The sequence below is a fragment of the Ciconia boyciana genome, chromosome 10 (assembly GCF_034638445.1).
Source record: "Ciconia boyciana chromosome 10, ASM3463844v1, whole genome shotgun sequence".
In the NCBI taxonomy this organism is placed as follows: Eukaryota; Metazoa; Chordata; class Aves; order Ciconiiformes; family Ciconiidae; genus Ciconia; species Ciconia boyciana.
In genome coordinates this window covers 17,263,356-17,280,998 of record NC_132943.1, presented here as the reverse complement: position 1 = coordinate 17,280,998, position 17,643 = coordinate 17,263,356, and the positions used below count along the sequence as shown (strand labels likewise).

The 17,643-nt window shown below is 50.0% G+C and overlaps 1 protein-coding gene across 4 annotated transcripts in view; it reads left to right on the top strand.

Moving 5' to 3' along the window:
- Window positions 1-17,643, top strand: part of MARCHF4 (membrane associated ring-CH-type finger 4) — a 108,168-nt gene that overhangs the window by 78,219 nt on the left and 12,306 nt on the right. For all 4 annotated transcript variants that reach the window (XM_072874496.1, XM_072874495.1, XM_072874494.1 and 1 more), the window contains one exon: window positions 7,492-7,684. In XM_072874496.1, coding sequence (XP_072730597.1) covers window positions 7,492-7,684 — 193 coding nt within the window. The remainder of the gene's footprint in view (window positions 1-7,491; window positions 7,685-17,643) is intronic.

Genomic DNA, 17,643 nt, shown 5'->3' with positions numbered 1-17,643 from the left:
TGCTGAGCAGGACTGAAGGTTTGTGGGTGCTGATTTACGAGTGTGTGTGTAGCCAGCACTGCCTTTAATGAATGACCTCCAAATGCTCTACACCTTCAGGTGGTTCAGGGCAACGGGTCAGTGACTTTCCTCCTGCTCCTCACTCAGCTAAAATTTGTTGGAGCTATTCATAGAGAAGCTCTCCTCCCACACGCACATTTCAAAAGCCTGTGCAAAGCATTGCTCTTTCTGGGCTCCCCTGTTAGAAAGTGGCCTGATCTGCTGGCCTTTGCCATGAACACAAAAACTGAGTGGCAGGAGCAACTGAGTTAGAGAGCTGAGCTCCAGGAGCAAGCGTCCCAGAGGACCACGCAGACCCCGAGCTCAGAGGCTTCACATTGCTGGCTTAGACTTCACAGCACTTCTCACAGAAGCACTGGGAGATTTGGAGGGTGGGAAGAAGCAACTGGAGTGAAAAGCCACTTGGTCTGGAATAAATGCAGCGTGTATGGAGTTACAGCTGCGTGCCCAGGCACCCTGTCTGGTGCCAGCACAAAGGCACTTCTGGGAAGCAGATGCTACACTAGCACTAGTGTGTGAAATCTCGTGGGAAGTGGCTGATGTACCAGGCCTGGACTTCCCACCAGGACTAAGGGCTCCCCTTAACCCATCGCCATGCCATCGGGGTTTCCCTTGTTCCTCAGTGGCTCTCACCATCCTCTGACACTGGGAAAGGGAGGCAGAGAGGACCCAGGGGCTGCACTGCCCTGACACTATGTGCCATAACAACATGTCACAGTGTGTGCAGGCGCGAAGAGCATTCTCTCTGCTTGGACTTCATCCCACACGTGGATAAGAGGGGCCACCTGGACATACAAGCATGTCTCTAAGTAAAGCAATAGTACCTGGCCTTTCTTCTCAGGGTCTGCTGGAACTTCTGCCAAGCTTTATTCTTACTAGAAAGCTCTGAATTTCTCTGGAGGGCAAATGCTGTAGGAAGTCATGGTCATCTGTTTATTCCAGACCAACCATAATACAGGCAAGGACCACACAAACCTCACCTCCTTGTCAAATGAAATCTGTTGGGTGACGCTCTGAGCCTGGATAGATTTTAACCAGCAACGTGGCCTACCTATCCCCTGCAACTATCCCTGTGTCCTCTCATGTGACAGACTGCTGGAAAGCCAAACCCAGGTAGCTGGCAAGCCCTGGGCTCCCTGAAGGATGTCCAATTGGTCCGAGCAGAGCAGCACACTCAACACCCACATGTTCCTTTGGATCTGCATGTTTCTCTGCCCATTTTGACATCTGCTGCACATTTTTGGAGTGCCTAGGAGCACGGCACAGGCCAGATGTGTGTGGAGATTTGTGGCGTGGGCAGAGAAGTTACAGCCAGGGGAACATGGTTCATGCATAATTAACACAGACTCCTTCCAGCCTCCAGGCTGTTATGATGTCTCATACCAGAGAGAGGCCTTTAGTCTGGTATTTTGGCAGAATGAATCTCTATAAATTATCCCCCCACACACACCCCTGGATTGCAGGCATTTAAGAGCAAAGGTCTTAAAGCAGCAACACTGCAAACCCACTGAGACTAGGGGATTAAAGTTGTTGGACAACATGGCAGGTGTCCTGCCAAGCAGCAGTCAGGCAGCAAATGAGCAAAAATATCCCACCAGCTGTGAGCAACCAGAAGATCCAGAGCTTTTGTCCATCCAACCATCCATCCATCTACCCATCCGTCCTCCTGCTCTCCAGTCTGCCAGTCACTGAGGCAGGAGTCATGGGCATGGAGGTTTTAAATGCTCCTCTCCATTGCAATATTTGTGCAAAGCCCATGATTTTAAAAAGGCCCTGAAGACGCAGGGTTTTAGAAGCACATGATAGTACTGCAGGCACCCTGGTGCTGATACATAGTGGAGTAGGGATCTGCCGTGATTGGACTCTGCAGTGGATTTCATCTATACAGCTCCTTTGTAGCCACTCCTCAGCCACATCCACTCTGATGCTCCAATTTTCACAAATAGAAAATCTGTTTGAACCAACCTACCCAGACCTACAACTGTCTGCAGTCTTGGGGAGTTAGACTCTACAGTTGTTATCTCTGACTCTTCCTGTATTGTGGGTTGTTTCAGCTCCAAAGATCCTCAGTTATCCAGTGCTGGGGTTAGGATATGGTCCCAGTTCTCCTCCGGCTCTATTTTGACTATGGTGATGCTCTGTTAAGAGCTGATGAGTGTTTGTTTATGTGGCCTCTTCATCAGGATACCCACATCTGCAAGAAAAGTGACCGAGGTCCCAGGGTGTTTGCAGCCTGAGCTCCTGAGCTAAAAAGCTTGAGGCAAGTTCACTGGTGTCTCCTGGTTGTCCCAACTTGCTGAATCATTTGTGTTGAGTATGAGCTTCGGCTGGTCCCTGCTGAGCTCCAGCTGCAGACTGCAGCCTATAAGCAATGGGTGCAATCACAGCAAGAGAGACTTCATGCCCTGTACCTTATAATGGGGGCTTTCTAGGATACCGATACTGTAGCCTGAGTCTTACCAGATGCTCTGGCACATGGTGGAGAGGGGGTTTCATCACTGCATGTTTCCATTACACAGCCCTAGTGGACCCTTCCTCCTCCCTGCTGCCTTTCCAGTATGAATAAGCCACAGCATCTGTAAATGTACAGTAGGGAAGCTATCACAGCCATGGCATAACTTTGCTTGGTGAATTTATAAAAAGAAAAGCCATCCTCCAAAAGATAATTGAGGAGGATGGCCAGGGCCTCGGGAGGGCAGCAAGGGGAGAGCCAGACCTAAGCAGTGCTGGGAATGGTCCACTCTAACCTTCTAGGAAAAACCTCCGCTTGTTTGTGATCCTGGGTCTGAAAATTAAATTGCTGACTAGCACAGCTCAGGATGTTAATGATACGTACTAAGGGGACGTGTCAGATACAGCAATAAAAATAAACTGAACTGCCTAAGGCAGGCATGAGGGAGCTCTCAGAGGAGTGTAGGAAGGCTTCTCCAGCAAGCAAGTCTTCTCTGCAAGCTGCTGCAGTAAGACATAGATATCTTCTGCAGGCAAATAGCTGCCTTGGATCTGCTTGGGAACCTTTGGAGGCTGCTGGTGACAAAGAAAGGGAGATACGGATCAGGCCTTAAATACTGTAGCAATGACATTATTAATCTGTGTTACATTAGCAGCAGGAGTTTTCACTCACAAGCCTCTGAGCAGAAGCACTGAAGCAAACAGGGAAACAGGTTTGTCCCAATTACAACACGTAGGTTATGAAACAGTGCAAGAGAACAAGAGTGACATGACTGGCAGGCGCTGGTCCCAGCTTGGCCCCTGGCTAAGGTCATTGCAAATGTCAGATGTGGGCTCCTGAGAAACCCTTTCGGAGGCATCTGGGTCACAGAGTTTTGCGACTTGGGGAAAATAGGGAAACTTGGGGAAAAACAGTCAAAGAGAGTGTGGTGTTTTGCATGTGCACATCTGAGTGGTGTGCCAAAACACTTGGCCAAGGGGGGTGGTAGGAGAGGACAGACAGACAGCTCCTGTGTGAATGAGGACATTTCTTCAGAAAGGTCTGGAGGGATGGAGCCCTTTTTCCAGTGTGGGTGGCAAGCCATCACAGAGATCTGCTTGGGCATGCTCTGAAGCCATTGTAAGCCCACAAAGCTGCTCCTGTTATCCTGCAGGAGCCTTTAAAGCTTTCTGGTACCACCAAGTCCTTAGTTCTGCCCTGTTCAGTGCTGGCAGAGCATCTGTAGAGCTTTCTACCTGCCTAAAGGTCACATTCCTGATTGACAACCTGGGTGAGCTGCCGGTTTTTAAAGGTGCACTTCAGTACAGCTCAGCGGCTACTTGGGACTCAACAGTCATTATCAGCTGAGGAAAGAAGGGCTCAGTTTTGTGACCTTGCTACAGCTTGAACGTTTGAGCTGGAGATTTGGAGGGAGGGGGCTGTGTCTGCAGCCAGGCATTCAGACAAAGAGCTTTGGGGGTTTCAGATGTGCTGGTAAAGGGACTCTGCAGCATTGCTGAGACCTTTCTTTGCAGCTGTAGTGGTGACCCAAGGACAATAGCGTCACCCACCAAATCCCTGGTCTGCTGGCCGTAATGATGGTGGAGAGGGGTTAGGAGAACGGATGATTTTCTAAGGGCTGTTATGAAATCTGAAAGGCACAGTGCTGTGATTGAGGCAGGCTCCTGAGGCCACCGGTGCAGGGATGCATCAGGCCCAGCTCCTGCAGCTGAAATTCATCAGCACGTTCCACTGCTGAACAGCTCTTGGACCCTTCTGTCTGCGCTCTCACTGGGTAACATGCTTTATCCTCTGTCTCACCCCTTTGCTTCTCTCTGTGCAAACCTCATACCCTAGGATGTGTAGCAAAATGGAATTAAAAGATGAAGAATAATGACTCCGGTTATTGGTGGCTCGGGCTAGATGTGTGATGCTAAATTGCAGTTCTCAGGGTTGCCAGAGAGGAAATACAACATTTATTACTTACTTTTTTTTTTCCTGGAAAATATTAAATTCTTCTGCAAGCTGGTTATTTTCCCCAGTGTTCAGCTCTGACCCATTTACCTCCTTGCCAGAGGGTAATCACACCTCAGTGCCACCTCCTGAACAGAGTCAGGACTGCTGCTGTGTGTGTCACTGTCACTTAGTGCCAGATGCCGGGGGAAAGTCTCCTACCCCCTGGCACGGCTGACGGACTCCAGTCTCTTCATTATCACTGCAGCGAACTTCCCGGCAGCTGCTGCCAGCTGAGCAGCGTCAGGCAGTGGCCCTGCCCGTGTTCCAGCCTCTCTGTTCCCAACCGAAGGGAGCGGGGTTTCAAGTTTGCACTCAGGTGTAACTTCTCTGTGCCCTGAGCCACATCCCCTTTCACAGTGTATTTAGTACTACCCCTAAGCCTCCCTGTTTCTGCAAAGCAGTGGTGCTAGTTGTATGTGGCTACTAGTTGTAGAAAACAGCTCCTTCTTCTTTCTCTGTCTTTAATTGCTACCTTGGAAGGACCTGTTGCCACCACAGGCCTTGAAGTGTGCCAGACAGATGGTGAGGAGCCAGTCCATTACCTCCTCGAGAGAGAGAAATGATGCAGAATGATTTGGCTGGCACAGGCGCACATGGGTCAGCATGAGAGACCTGCAGTAAAACCTTCACATGCAGCACCAGGCTGTGCACCGGGCTCCCTGCACTCCCGTCCCTTCGGCGTTTGCCAGAGCTAGTGGAAGGGGAGATGAGGTCTGGGGAAAGCTGCAGGGGTGAAAGTGCAGCCCCATGCACTTACCCAACTCCCCCCGCCATGTGCCTCTAGTCCTGGAGCTCTGAGCTGATGGCACCGGTTGCGGATTTGTCCTGCATCTGCTTATGGTGCTGTTGAGGACGAAGCTGAAGAGCTGACGGGAGGGCAGCATAGCTGCTGATCCCACCCTCAGAACCCAAATTTGGGGGTGATGGGTGCTGGGAGGTCTGTTGCCCCCTCTCAGCTCTGAGGTGGCCTTTGCTCTGTCTCATGAGGGGAGAGGATTGGCACAGCTGGGCATCTCCTGTGGACTCCAGCACCCCTTGACCCTCCCGTTGTGACTGGCACCGAGCTCCCAGCCCTCAGAGGAGGGCAGTTCACTACCTCAACTTCTTCGTGGCACAAAGGGGCCACTGGTGTGGCTGGATTTGGTGGAGGCGTGGAGCAGGTCAGGCTATAGCAGAGTGGGAATGGGCTAAGAGATCACTGAGTGTCCCCAGTGCTTGCTGTTTGCCTTTGGCTGGGCCAGCTGCTGGAGCGGATGGCAGGAAGGGGACTGGGGTTAGCTGAGCACAGTCCTATCTCAGCGAGGAACAGGTTCTCTTCTGTTCAGCATCTTTATGGCCATCTACTCTGTGGCCAACTATGAAATAAGCTGGTACCACCCACTTCACTGATGCTGCACATGCCTGACATACGATTTGAGGGCTGTCTGCCCTTGCAGGATGTAAGCCAAGGAGCAAGGCTGGCAGAGGCAGACACTTCAGCTCACCTCCGAGCCAAGCCAGGCAATCTCCTTCCAGTTGCAACCCGCAGACCTCAGCCTCAGGCTGAAGCTCTTGTCTGTTCCTCTCCAAAGGCAGCCCTTTGCAGGGGAGTGCATTTGGTTCAGGGGTTTGGTCATTGGACTGGTAGCAATGCCATGCATGCCTGTACCAGGACAAGTCACCTGTTGTCCTTCTTGCCCTTCAATCAGGGTTCAAAGTCCTCCCTAAAAACACTGGTAACTCCTGGCTGGCCTGGGCATTAAAGAGGGACCCAGCAACTGAACTCCCTTCTTGCCCTGCAAAAGGATGGGACAAGGCTTGATGGGTGACCCTGCTGTCCCAGGATATGTTTGACAAACGGCAGGGTGCTGAGGGGCTTGCCAGAGATGCCACCTCACAGGGACACTGAATTTGGGCTGAATCCAGGCTAAACATTTTCAGTTCCTCTGAATCCTCTATACCTGCAGGAGGTTGAAGTCTGCCTTTATTTATCCTTCTGCCAGTCCCACTGAGATTTCAAGGGCATGTATCTCACAGCTAAAGGTGGCCTATATACTTCGAAGCCAGGAGAGACTGTCTCTCCTCAGCCTGTTTATGCGGTTGATTTATGATTTGCAGGAGGGGCTACAGACTATGTCCCAAGGCTTGTAAAGAAAGCAATTTCTGTTCTTGGTTTTTACAGGGCAGTTCTCTCATCAGTGTAAATCTGAGTGAGGAGGTTTTATGCTGGATGACAGAGAGGAATCCAGGCTTAGGATATTTATACTGTAGCTTATACAAAGCTGTTTGACATAGTGAATGGATTTGGGGGAGTTATTTCTATTTTTTATTTCTTCTGAGGAAGAAGCATTGACGTTTACCTTGGAACGCAGCCTGAATGTGTCATCACCTAAAGGCAGTGTGTCCTGACCACAGCAACTTGTGTTGTTTGTAACAAGTTTTGTGGGATGTGCATTGCTGCTGCGAGATCCTACCTAATGCTGTGATCCTGTCAGATCTCACAAAGTGGCACAGAGCCAGCCCATGGGAGGTCTCTGAAGGAAAGACTGGCTCTCTGAGACACTTCTTCTCATGGTAATAGGATGCCCTGGCCGAGGATGCTCCCTGGCCTCTATTTGAGGTAGCAACTGAATGTCCTGGTTTGTGATGGCCACCACAGACCTACTGTCACGGGGATGTTATTTTTGATGTCTTGCCCCCAGTCTGTCCTGCCTCCCTCAGGTCTCTGTGCTTTCCTGGTGAGATGCAGGATTCCTCTTCAGCAATGCTGACAGGAAACATGGGGCCATGCACTGTTGAACAACTGCCATGCTCCACCCCAGATGTGGACCAGGTAAAAGCATTTATGCGTAGGGTGTACATATATGTCATAGGCGCTCTTTGAGATCTCCAAACCCACCACAATGATGTAAAACAGCAATGTTCCCCATGTAACTAATCTCTTCTATTTTTCCTTCCTCCCTTCCCCTTGTCCCCTCTCCTCTCCCTATTGCCTCCCCTTGCAGTGGCAGGCCATCTCTCTGACAGTCATTGAGAAGGTTCAGATAGCAGCGGCCATCCTGGGTTCCCTCTTCCTCATCGCCAGTATCTCGTGGCTCATCTGGTCGACCTTTAGTCCCTCGGCCAAATGGCAACGCCAGGACCTGCTCTTCCAGATCTGCTATGGAATGTATGGCTTCATGGACATTGTCTGTATAGGTGGGTGATCACATCTCACAGCATGGCCGAGGTCACCCGCCTGCTCACCCGCGGGGAGGAGCAGGAGATGGCATGGAGAGCCAGCCGGGACAGCTCGGCTCGGATTGAGCCTCCTCGGCTTTTCCTCCTCTTTGCTTTTGTGACACCTATTTTAAAGTCCTCTCTGCTCGTCTGGGCAGCCCTGGAGTATCTCCTTGGCTGGGCTGGCAGAGGGACCTGCAGCAACCCCAGAGAGAAGCAAATCTCTCTTCAGAGCAAGAAGAGGGTGGGGAGGTCTGGGGAAGGCTGGGGAGTGTAAGGCTTTTGAGAAACTCCTTCCTTTCTGGAATAGCTAATTTAGGGACTGCCCCATGGTTGGGTACAGCAGGGTCTCTCCACACGCAACTCCTCGGCTCTCCAGCCCAGTCTCTCTGCTGGGCAGGGGTGGCTGCCCCTTCTTTGGCCCACCCTGGAGCTGCAAGTCCCAACCAGTCCTGGTCATTGCCCAGCCTGGGGTCCTTGTCAGGTTGCTGGTACAGAGTAGCTCTGAGGATGAAGCTGCCCCACACTGAGGAAGCCCAGACAGCAAAGCAGATGCTGGCAGCCTGGCCCCAGAAGGTCTCCCTGAGAGCAAGAGCTGTAGCCCCAGCGCAGGATGGGGGGACGTAGTTGACAATACCTACGGGCAGAGGCACTCACCAGCCTGGCCATTGAAAGACTGGTGGTTACCAAAACAGTTCAGTGAACACCAGCCACCTCCAAACGTGCTCCTGAGCAGTGTCCACCCAAGCAGAGGCCACTGGATAACATCAGTTCAAGTGACCCTGCCAGGAAGTAAAGAGGGTCCCAGAGAGCTCCTCATGTCTGGGTCCTTCCATCATTGGTATAAAGGCAGAAGGAGCCTCCCAGAAACTTGGTGGGACAAGGCAGTCCTCTTGACTTGGTGGATTTGTGTTTGTGTGGGTAAGGCCACTCCAGAGAAAGGAGCACAGCCTCCAGTTCAGCCCTCAGGAGGAGCAGGACAGACATTATCACAGAGCAGCAGTACAGAAGTAAAACAAACCCAACGGCAGGGACAGAGGCCTGGACAGCACACCCTGGTATCCAGGTTCAAATGGCTCTTGCCTTCAGCATCCTTCCAGCACAGGACTTGGGCCTGCTGAAACCCAGACCAGTTCGTCCCACTGTTGCCACCACTGTGCTGACAAGGAGATGTGACCTTGGCCTGTAGACATCATCCTGCTCCTCCATGAGATGCTGGTGGAGCTACCACATGTCTCCAGGAATGAAGGGTGGCAAAAACAGGTTGAAAGAGAGATGGGCAGCACCCATATGTTGGCACAATAGCCACTGGGGACATCCTCTTGCTGGTGTGATTGGGAGTGGGAAAAAATGATCCCTGTGTTTGTGTGCGTGTGTGTTGCCTTGTTGGCAGAGGACAGAAGTGGAGAGCCTGGGCAGAAATCAGTAACATGATTAACTGGCTTTGATAAAGCTTCAAGAGCTGAGGGGAACTGATTAGCTCATCTGTCAATAGGAGCTAAATCCTCCCACATGGCAGAGGACAAACCACGTCAGCCATGAACTGAAGGGGCACTGGGGAGACAGATTCGGATTTGAGGTTTTTTGTTTCTTTCTTATTAATTTTTTTAAGGATCTGGCCTCTATTTCTGTTCTCCACCTTCTCTGAAGGGAAAAAAAGCCCCTTTTCCATCTCTGTTGATGTCACCATCAAGCTTAATGCCCTAAGCTGGGACCTTTGATTTTTTCCAGCCAAAGAGCAAGCAGCCGTCCTGTTCCCAGGAACATTTCAGAGTCATGGTTTGGGACAGCCCCTTGTCTCACACTCCTCCCTGCAGCTGGCAGTCCTGGTGGGCCAGGCATGCTGGCTTTCCCACAAACTCTAAAGCAAGTGGGAAGCGTTACAGATGCAGTGAGTTAACATGTCTGTATGTGGCTTCTCTTGCCCAGCACCTCAGAGCAGTGTCCACCCAGAGATGGCTCCACTTGTGTGCAGCATGTCTGCCTGTGCTGCCAGGCAGCCCACCCATCCTCTCCACCAGGAGAGATGATGTTCTGGACCATGTGAGCCTTTCATACATTTCAAACATTTCCCTAGAAAAGCTCATAAGCACATGCAGCCAGCCCTCTGCCCCTGTCGTGCTCCAGTTAAAACTTGCTTGTATTGTTAATCAATACCCTTTGCAATCCCAGCTGCCGCTGCTCCCAGGTCTGCAGTGGAGGGGAAGGACAGCTCTGAGCAGTGCCAGCTGAGATCTGGTGTTCACTGTCCTCCCTGCCTCGTCCTCCTCTCCTTTCTCTGCTCAGGTTGACCCAAGTGACAAACGTGGTCTTCACGGGGTGCTGTGACTCCTTGGATGTCGATGCGGTCACATCTCTCTGAGTGAATTCTCTCCAGCCCTGCTGATTTCAGGGGGCTGCAGTAGTGCTAGCCAAAAGGCTGGTCAGTCCCGTGGAGAGGCCAGGCCAGCTCAGGTCAGCAGAAAGGGCTGATCAAAGGGAACTCCGTGACTGGGTTTAATTCCTCATTCATTATAGCTTTGCTCAGCTGTGATGGAAGCAGCAATGCCAGCTCCCTAGAAGACTCGCAGAGAGTTCCTCACTGTGGAACAGCTATTCTCCCTCTCTTTATCCTTCTCCCAAACCTTGCAGCCTCACGCAGGGACTTTGATCATAGCTGGGCAAAGCCGGCTCCAGAGATTCAGAGTTCTGCTCCTGACTGCCAGCATGGCCCGAAGCCTCTTGCTACTCCTCCCTAGGCTTTAGTTCCACTTCTGCAAGTTCAGGATAAAACCTCTCATGGATAATTGCAGCGACAACGGTTCTTGAAATACCAGGGTGCTGCCTGTGCTTTTCGGTGTCTCCTCCTCCACAGTCAAGCCCTTTTCCCCTTTTGCTTTCCAGCCTGTGGGTGGGTAGGAAAGATTTAGGAAATAAGAAATGCTCGGCGATGGGGAAAGAGCAGGACATTAAGTGCACTCACTTCTACCACACTTGTTTTTTTCAGCTAATGTAACACATACATTGTCTGTGCGTTGTTTGGTAACAGACTGGGCAGCCTTAGCTAGCAGAATGTTATACTGTAGGTCCTACACTAATTCTATGAATTCCAATTGTTCCTTCCCCCGGTTTGACCCCACGTTTTGCTTTCACTGGCAGAGGAGCAGAGGTTTGAAAGACAAGGTATTTACTAAAGAGCAGATGTGCTGAAGCAGAGCTCCTCTGCAGTTCCTGCCAGTTCCCACTTCGGTTGTCCTTGGATGTCTCATGTCCATTGAGTAGCCAGTGACATTTGTCCGGGAGGCCAGTTGACACACCCTGTCACTGGAGGTGCTCAGCAGGCCACTTCCTCTGGCACTGTAGAGTCTCAAAGCTGGAGGACACCAAATCTGCAGAGATCCTGACTATCGTCAGACAGGGAATACACACCTAGTCAGCAAGTGCCCAGCTGTTTTGTGTGATCTCCTCTCTACCAAGTCACTAAGGGATTTAGGTAACAATTTGCCAAGACAGAGATATCTGTGGCAATTTGCATGGGCAATCCCGTGGCAGCACTGGTCTTTCCAATGTGGAGTCAAAGGTGAGGGCACAAGTGCTCACTTGCACATATAGCTCCCTAAGCACAGATCATTTGGTTGTTGTTATCTTCACTTGATCTGTACTTGATCTGAAATAGTCAGATCTTCTTCAAGCTGAGCTCTCAAAATACAGCTGTTAACTCAGAGACTATTGATCCATGCATCAAAATCCAGGAGTCTTGGGTTTGACCCTCAGCCACTCACATTCAGTAATACACTAGTTTTCTTTGGACTTTGCTAGATCCTAGCATGCTCCACAAAAACAATTGTAAGGGACAGACACCATTTGGTACCCCTTCACCCACCATGGAAACAAAACCACAACCAAAGTAAAATGAATCTGCTCCTCATGACCAGCAGGACAGATGGTATGGCCCCAAGTACCAGAAGCTGCGTCCATCTGGGCAAGATGTGCAAAACAGTCTTTCAACATTGTTCTCCCCCTTGCTCTCAGACATCTAACAGGAGGGCAGGAAGCACTGGAAAGGATTTATTGGGATTTGTGGGAGTCTCCAATACTGGATTTTTTTTAAGAACCTGTTAGAAAACATATGTCAAGAACAGGTTGAGGAGATACGATCCTAGTTTGTGAAGGAGGAACAGACTAAGTGCTTCTTCATATCCAGCCAGCCCCAACGTCTTTGATTCTGATCTCTCTCTTTCATGTGTGCTATCTCTGGTCATGTCTGTAGGACAGATATGAGAGTTGGATTAAACTAGAAACTGGTAGTGGTGCCAGCACAGGTATTGCTCTGCTATGAAGCCATCTACAACACAGACATTTGAGATCAGCAGGAAGTGAATGAAAAGTGAGATGGGGACTGTTCATTTGATTAACTGCTCTCTCCATGGGTCCATGAGAGGTAAATCCAGAAAGCTGGCATAGAGAGGGATTAGCAGAAATGCGGTTATCGAAATGCAGAGATAAATGGAGTGAGCCTTCACAGGCCTGAGTTACTGAGTAGGGAGACTAGCAGCTTAGAGCTGGGCTGTAAATCCTGAGAGATATCTGCCTGTTAATTAAATGACAGTCCTTGGAGGGGGAAGGAGGAGTTTGCCTCTCTCTCTCTGTCAAGGTGCAATTAGGGAAAGTCACTGTTTGTAGATTAAGGTGTCATTTGGGGTCAGGAGGACAGGAAGCCATCTCCTGTTAAACAAGGAGGAACTCTGCCAGCTAATGAGAGCATGTCACAGTCTATGCTCAGGCATCACCAGATCAGCTCCAAGGGGGAAGCGCATCTCAGGAAGGCCATTAGCAGGCTGGGTGCACAGGGCTGTCACTGTCACGATTTCTGTGCGCAGTCCTGCTTGTGCTCGCACAGGGGTATCCCTGTGGTTGGCATGAGGGGGGCTTATCCCCAGTGATGCGAAAGCAATCCGATCTGCCTCTCCTTGGATCACTGTCTGGTGGAGACCATTGCTTTGTCCATGCCCACCCAGTCCTTGCTCTCTGACTCACCCTGCCTTGGTGATGGCAGCTGCGCAGTCTTGCAAGCACTAAATCCTCATGCTTTTTGAAGCTTTTCCCTTGCTTTCCTTGGCAGCCAGTCCCTGAGGGTATTTGCCTTCACAACAGTAACTGCACTGCAGCTCAATAGCACAAGAGACAGGCAAAGCAGGACCATTCATCCTGCCAATGATTTTTGTTGGCACACCAGGGCAATCCATTACGGATCAGGAAGTGTGTGCCCGCTGTTTTTAATCCCAGCTGCCAGCAAGAATAATCAAAAGCATCCAGTATGTCTGATGGCATCTCAGCACAACCATAGGTAATAACATAAGAAATCAATAGCCAATTAAAACTGATCCACAGCATTTGATCTTTCATAGTGCAATGGGAACAGTAATTAATGGACCTTCCTTGAGACAGTCACAATTCAAACTTCCTGCCAAGACTAATGTGGCTTCATTTTAAATGAGCTTTGCTTCCTAGAGGAAATGCCAGGCTGAGGTAGCCTCAGCGTGTTTTCTAGCCAGGTCACTCGGGCCCTCAGCATTCAAAGGATTTAGGAGTCAAAGTGCCAATAAAATAAAGAGAAACTGAGAAATTGTCTTCAGGGTCTTCATCTGTATTGATCCGATTCTCGGAAGGAAAGCAGACGTTTTCATTCAGGTCTGCGTAGTCCCCCAAGGTACAAAGCAGGAACAATTGCTACAGCAGTAGGGAATCAGTTCTGGGGAAGCACCAAGCCTATGCATTGGCTTTATGACACCCTAAAGGCAGAGCACAAGGCAGAGAAATTCAGCAAATGTCTTCAGAGGAGAAACCTGAGACCAAGCCAGACAGCAAATGTGCATGGCTTCGACATACCTGGAAGACACGCATGAGAGTACACATACGTCTTACCGTGCCCTTCAGCTTAATGCACTGCTTGCCACACTGTTCATGCACTTCTTGCCCAGTTTGTCTGCAAACTGGAGCTACCAGGAGCTAACTGGAGCTACCAGGAGCTAACTGGAGTGACCAGATCCAGCCCCTATCATCAGAGCAGGCAGTTCAGATAAAGCCAGGGAGCCAGTTCCCTTTTTTTGCACTGTGAATCCTGGTTTGCATACATTCAGCCACAACGTGCATGCTTGAAAAATCACTGAACAAATCGTTGATTTATCAGCTGTAAAGGGGGGTGTGGAGACAGGAACGGTCCCCAGAGGGCGCGTTGTGGGGCTTTCAATCCAGCTGGGCAGGGACTGCCCCTCAAGAGCAGTCATTCAGGGCCCTGTACCTGGTCCAGCAGCAGAAGCGACGCTGTGCAGCTGATCTGCCGACTGACTTCTTGGCCGCTATCCAGGAACAGCAGATGCTCGGCAAAGCCGAGACATGCCACCCCTCCGTTCCTGAAGGATGGGACCTATTTTTATCTAATGCTGCATTGATTATTCAATAAGAGAGCAGAGTGGGCCAGCCGGCATGTGTGCATGTGTGCTGCTTTCACCAGTGGGCATTTCTGCAGAGGCTCAATGCGCCTACTGAACCCCAGTGCAGCTCCAGCAGCTCTCTGCAGAATGAGCATGTCGCTGCCGAGCAAAGAGCCACGGGGTTTGGACCTGGCTCTGAACCCCCTCCCTCTTTGTAGGGAAGGAGCTTGGCTTCCAGCACAGTCAGAGCAGCACCTGGCCTTTCACATGTGTCCTTTCAACTCCACAATTCTTCACCACATCCACCTCCATGCAGTTTCCCACTGTTGCAACAGGGCTCCAGAGATGTATTTTGTCATGAATAACCATATGGTGCTCTCTGCTCCAGTGGATCAATGTGTTTAGCATTTAATGAGGGCAACATAATTAACATTTTCTGAGGGGGAAAAGAAATCCTTTTGCCTTGTGAACTGCATCTTGTGCTTTTAAGGGTGATAAGTTATAATCAGAATGATGCTTTCCTGTCACTAAACCCTGTGCTGGAATCAAGTGCCTGGTGTCCCTGGGTTAAGTTCCCATCTGTGGGCAAAGGCAGAAGCACTCACCTGCCTGTCACAGCTTCTACACTACAGCGGGAGATTCCCTCGTAGGCAGCTGGTGGGATCTCCAGCACCAGGTGCATAAATTGTGCTGTCTAGTAAAGGATGGAAAAAGTCCTCAGCTCTGTGCCAGGCTGTGTTTTTCCACTGCCTTCTGTCCCATTGCTCCTGCTACTACAGCCTTCATCCCCACAGGCATGTTACTCCTGGAGGTGGGAGGCTGTGGTCGATGGCATGCCTTTGTGGCCGTAGCAAGAGAAGTCAACTCCATAATCAAGGATGAGGCCGCAGAGGGGTCATCCCCTATGCATAGTGGATGAGGCTGCTTTTGCTGTGTTCCCAGCTCTGTAGGGAGCCAGAAGCAGAGGTAAGAAGAGATTAACATGAAGCCACATTAATCCAGCTCTGGGATCACTTCCTAAAGTAGTGACTGATTGGTTCCTCTCCTGGAGGGATTGCTACCTACCAACAGAGCCATCTTTCAGACCCAGATACAACAGTCTGTAAGCAAGAATACTGCAAACAGGCCCGTGGGCTAGGTTGCTAAACTTATTCTTCCTGGAAGCTACTACCTGAAGCAGCACTTTTCTTCCTGAACCAAGACCCACTGATGGCAGCCACAGCTTGAGTCCCTCTGCCCCATGGCAGAGCTGGATCCACAATACCCATACGACCATGCAGTGTTTGGCAGAAGTTGTTCAATCAGATTAAGTAATGCCAGGGATCCTGTGCCCACTTTACCTTCTCAGAGGAGGTCCAGCCAGCAAACAAACCCACAGCAATGACATTCAGGCAGGGCCAGTGCGGAGCGGGCAGTCATCACTACCTGCTGAATGCAGAGAAACATGAAAAGCCAAAGGTCCAGGCGTTTACTATGCCAGGTGGGACAATTCACCCTGTTCAGCCACAGCCACATCATGGACCTCTCTGTGTCCTACAAGACAGACCTTTCCTCTTCTCCAGACCTTTGCTGCAGGCTTAGCCACTCTCAATTCCTTTCAGTGTTTTCATTCTTGTCAGCTCAGCATTGATGGATCCTGTAGGTGCATACAAACTCTTACCTGCCCCTTTCAGCCTGCATCAGCATTCACTCAGCTGGGTATCGCAGCCCCTAAAGGTCTTCAGCTCTGGTGGAAGAAACTTGTATGCCTAGAGCAGGAAAGCAGAAGTTTTGCCCTCCCAGAGATCCTAGCTAGTAACAGATCAGAAATTATAGACCCTTGTCCTCTTGGCTCCTACCACCTTCCTTAATTTTGAATAGTGCCTCTGTGTGAGAGGTGAAGACCTTTGCAGGGAAGAAGGTGGGGTGAGACCTGTGGGGACACTGAAGGGGAGCAGCGAGGAGAGGCCACAGCACCCAAGCTGGAAGGCTCCTGGAAATCTCACAGAAGTCCTGGGGTCTGCAATGAAAGATTTTGTCATGGCTGTAGAGGACAAAGCAGGCAAACATAGGCTGTGCCATGGTATGTCCCAGGGACACATTTATCCTGACAAAAGGCTGGCCAAAGAGCACCATGAGCATCTTCTGCCTCACGTCCTTGGGATGCCTTCCTATATGGCAGAGGGGAAAGATGGCCATATCTTGCTCCAACAAGGGGGTAGAAGCAATCGCAATGCACATGCCAAACTGCAACTTCAGAGGCACTCCCAGGTCCATTAATTTAACCTGTGTGCCCTACATTACCCTGAGGGATGCTCTGTTAAGGGTGATCTGTACTCACCTTTATGTCTCTCCTAACTGGTCCCTGTTCCTCTTAGTGAAAGAGCGCTTGGGTGGCTGGAGCAGTCTGAAGGGATTGGGCTCAGGCACGACCTGCATCCCTCAGAAAATAAAAAACTGTGAAACTATTCCCATTTTTTCTTACAGAATTTCATTTGCTAATAAAAGCAGAGAGGGAGGCACTAGTTCTACCTTCAATAAGCAAATGTCATGTTTTGATCATTACTGAACAAAGCATTTTCATTTAGCATTTAGAGATGACTGCTCATGCTGAGTATTTTAAATTCAGTGTCAGAATTTGAATACAACATTTAAAAAAAATTCAAGTCCAAATGAAACATTCTCACCTGTCTGAAAATATGTATGTATTCTTCCATTCTGGGGGAGAGCATGACTTTTTCAAGTCTCACTCCAAGCAAGTGTGAAGCCAGATTTCCAAACCCTACACAGAACAGTGCTGTTGTCCAGCTTTGCCTTTAAAGAAATGTCCCAGGAACGGCTGAGGATGCAGCATGACTGCACAGGCAGCACTTTGGTCAAGGTAACGTCAGCTATAGGATTGAAAGGTTCAGGACCCAGACCCGGAGTCCTGACTGCCGTGGTGCAAGCGTAGTGAAATGGAAGCCGTGTGCTTTTTCTCTCCTCACCACAAATATCCACCTCTGTGGACTTCTGTCAGGGAATGTCTGGAAACAGAGACCCAGAGACTAGGGTGTGCATTTGGCCAGTGCTCTGTGCAATCCAGTTTGAAATTATTTTCTACTCCCTTCTTTTAAAGACCTAAGAGTATCTGCCATGCAAACAAGCGACTTTCACCTCTCATGCACAAAGTCCTTTCAAGATGTGGGGTGTTGTTCTCATCTCCATTTTAAATTTTGGGACAAAAGGCACCAAGAGGGTCTATATAATCCTAGTTACAAAGCAAGGAGGGGAAACTTTAAGAGAGCAAGGGGGTATATGGGTAATGCCTCCAAGTCCTATCCCTCCTATACTGGCACAGTTATGGGTAGACTCACAAGTGGGGAATGATGCTGGAGATGTATGATTCAGAAGCTAGGCTGTTCTGCTGGTGGAGCTCAAGTCTTTATTTATTTATTTGCTTTTTCCACAAAGAGTCTCATTTACTGCTGCCTGCATGGCTAGAGACTGCCCTTTAATCCTCTGCTTTATCGTGCGAATTAAATACCACAGGAGTACAAGAGCCCT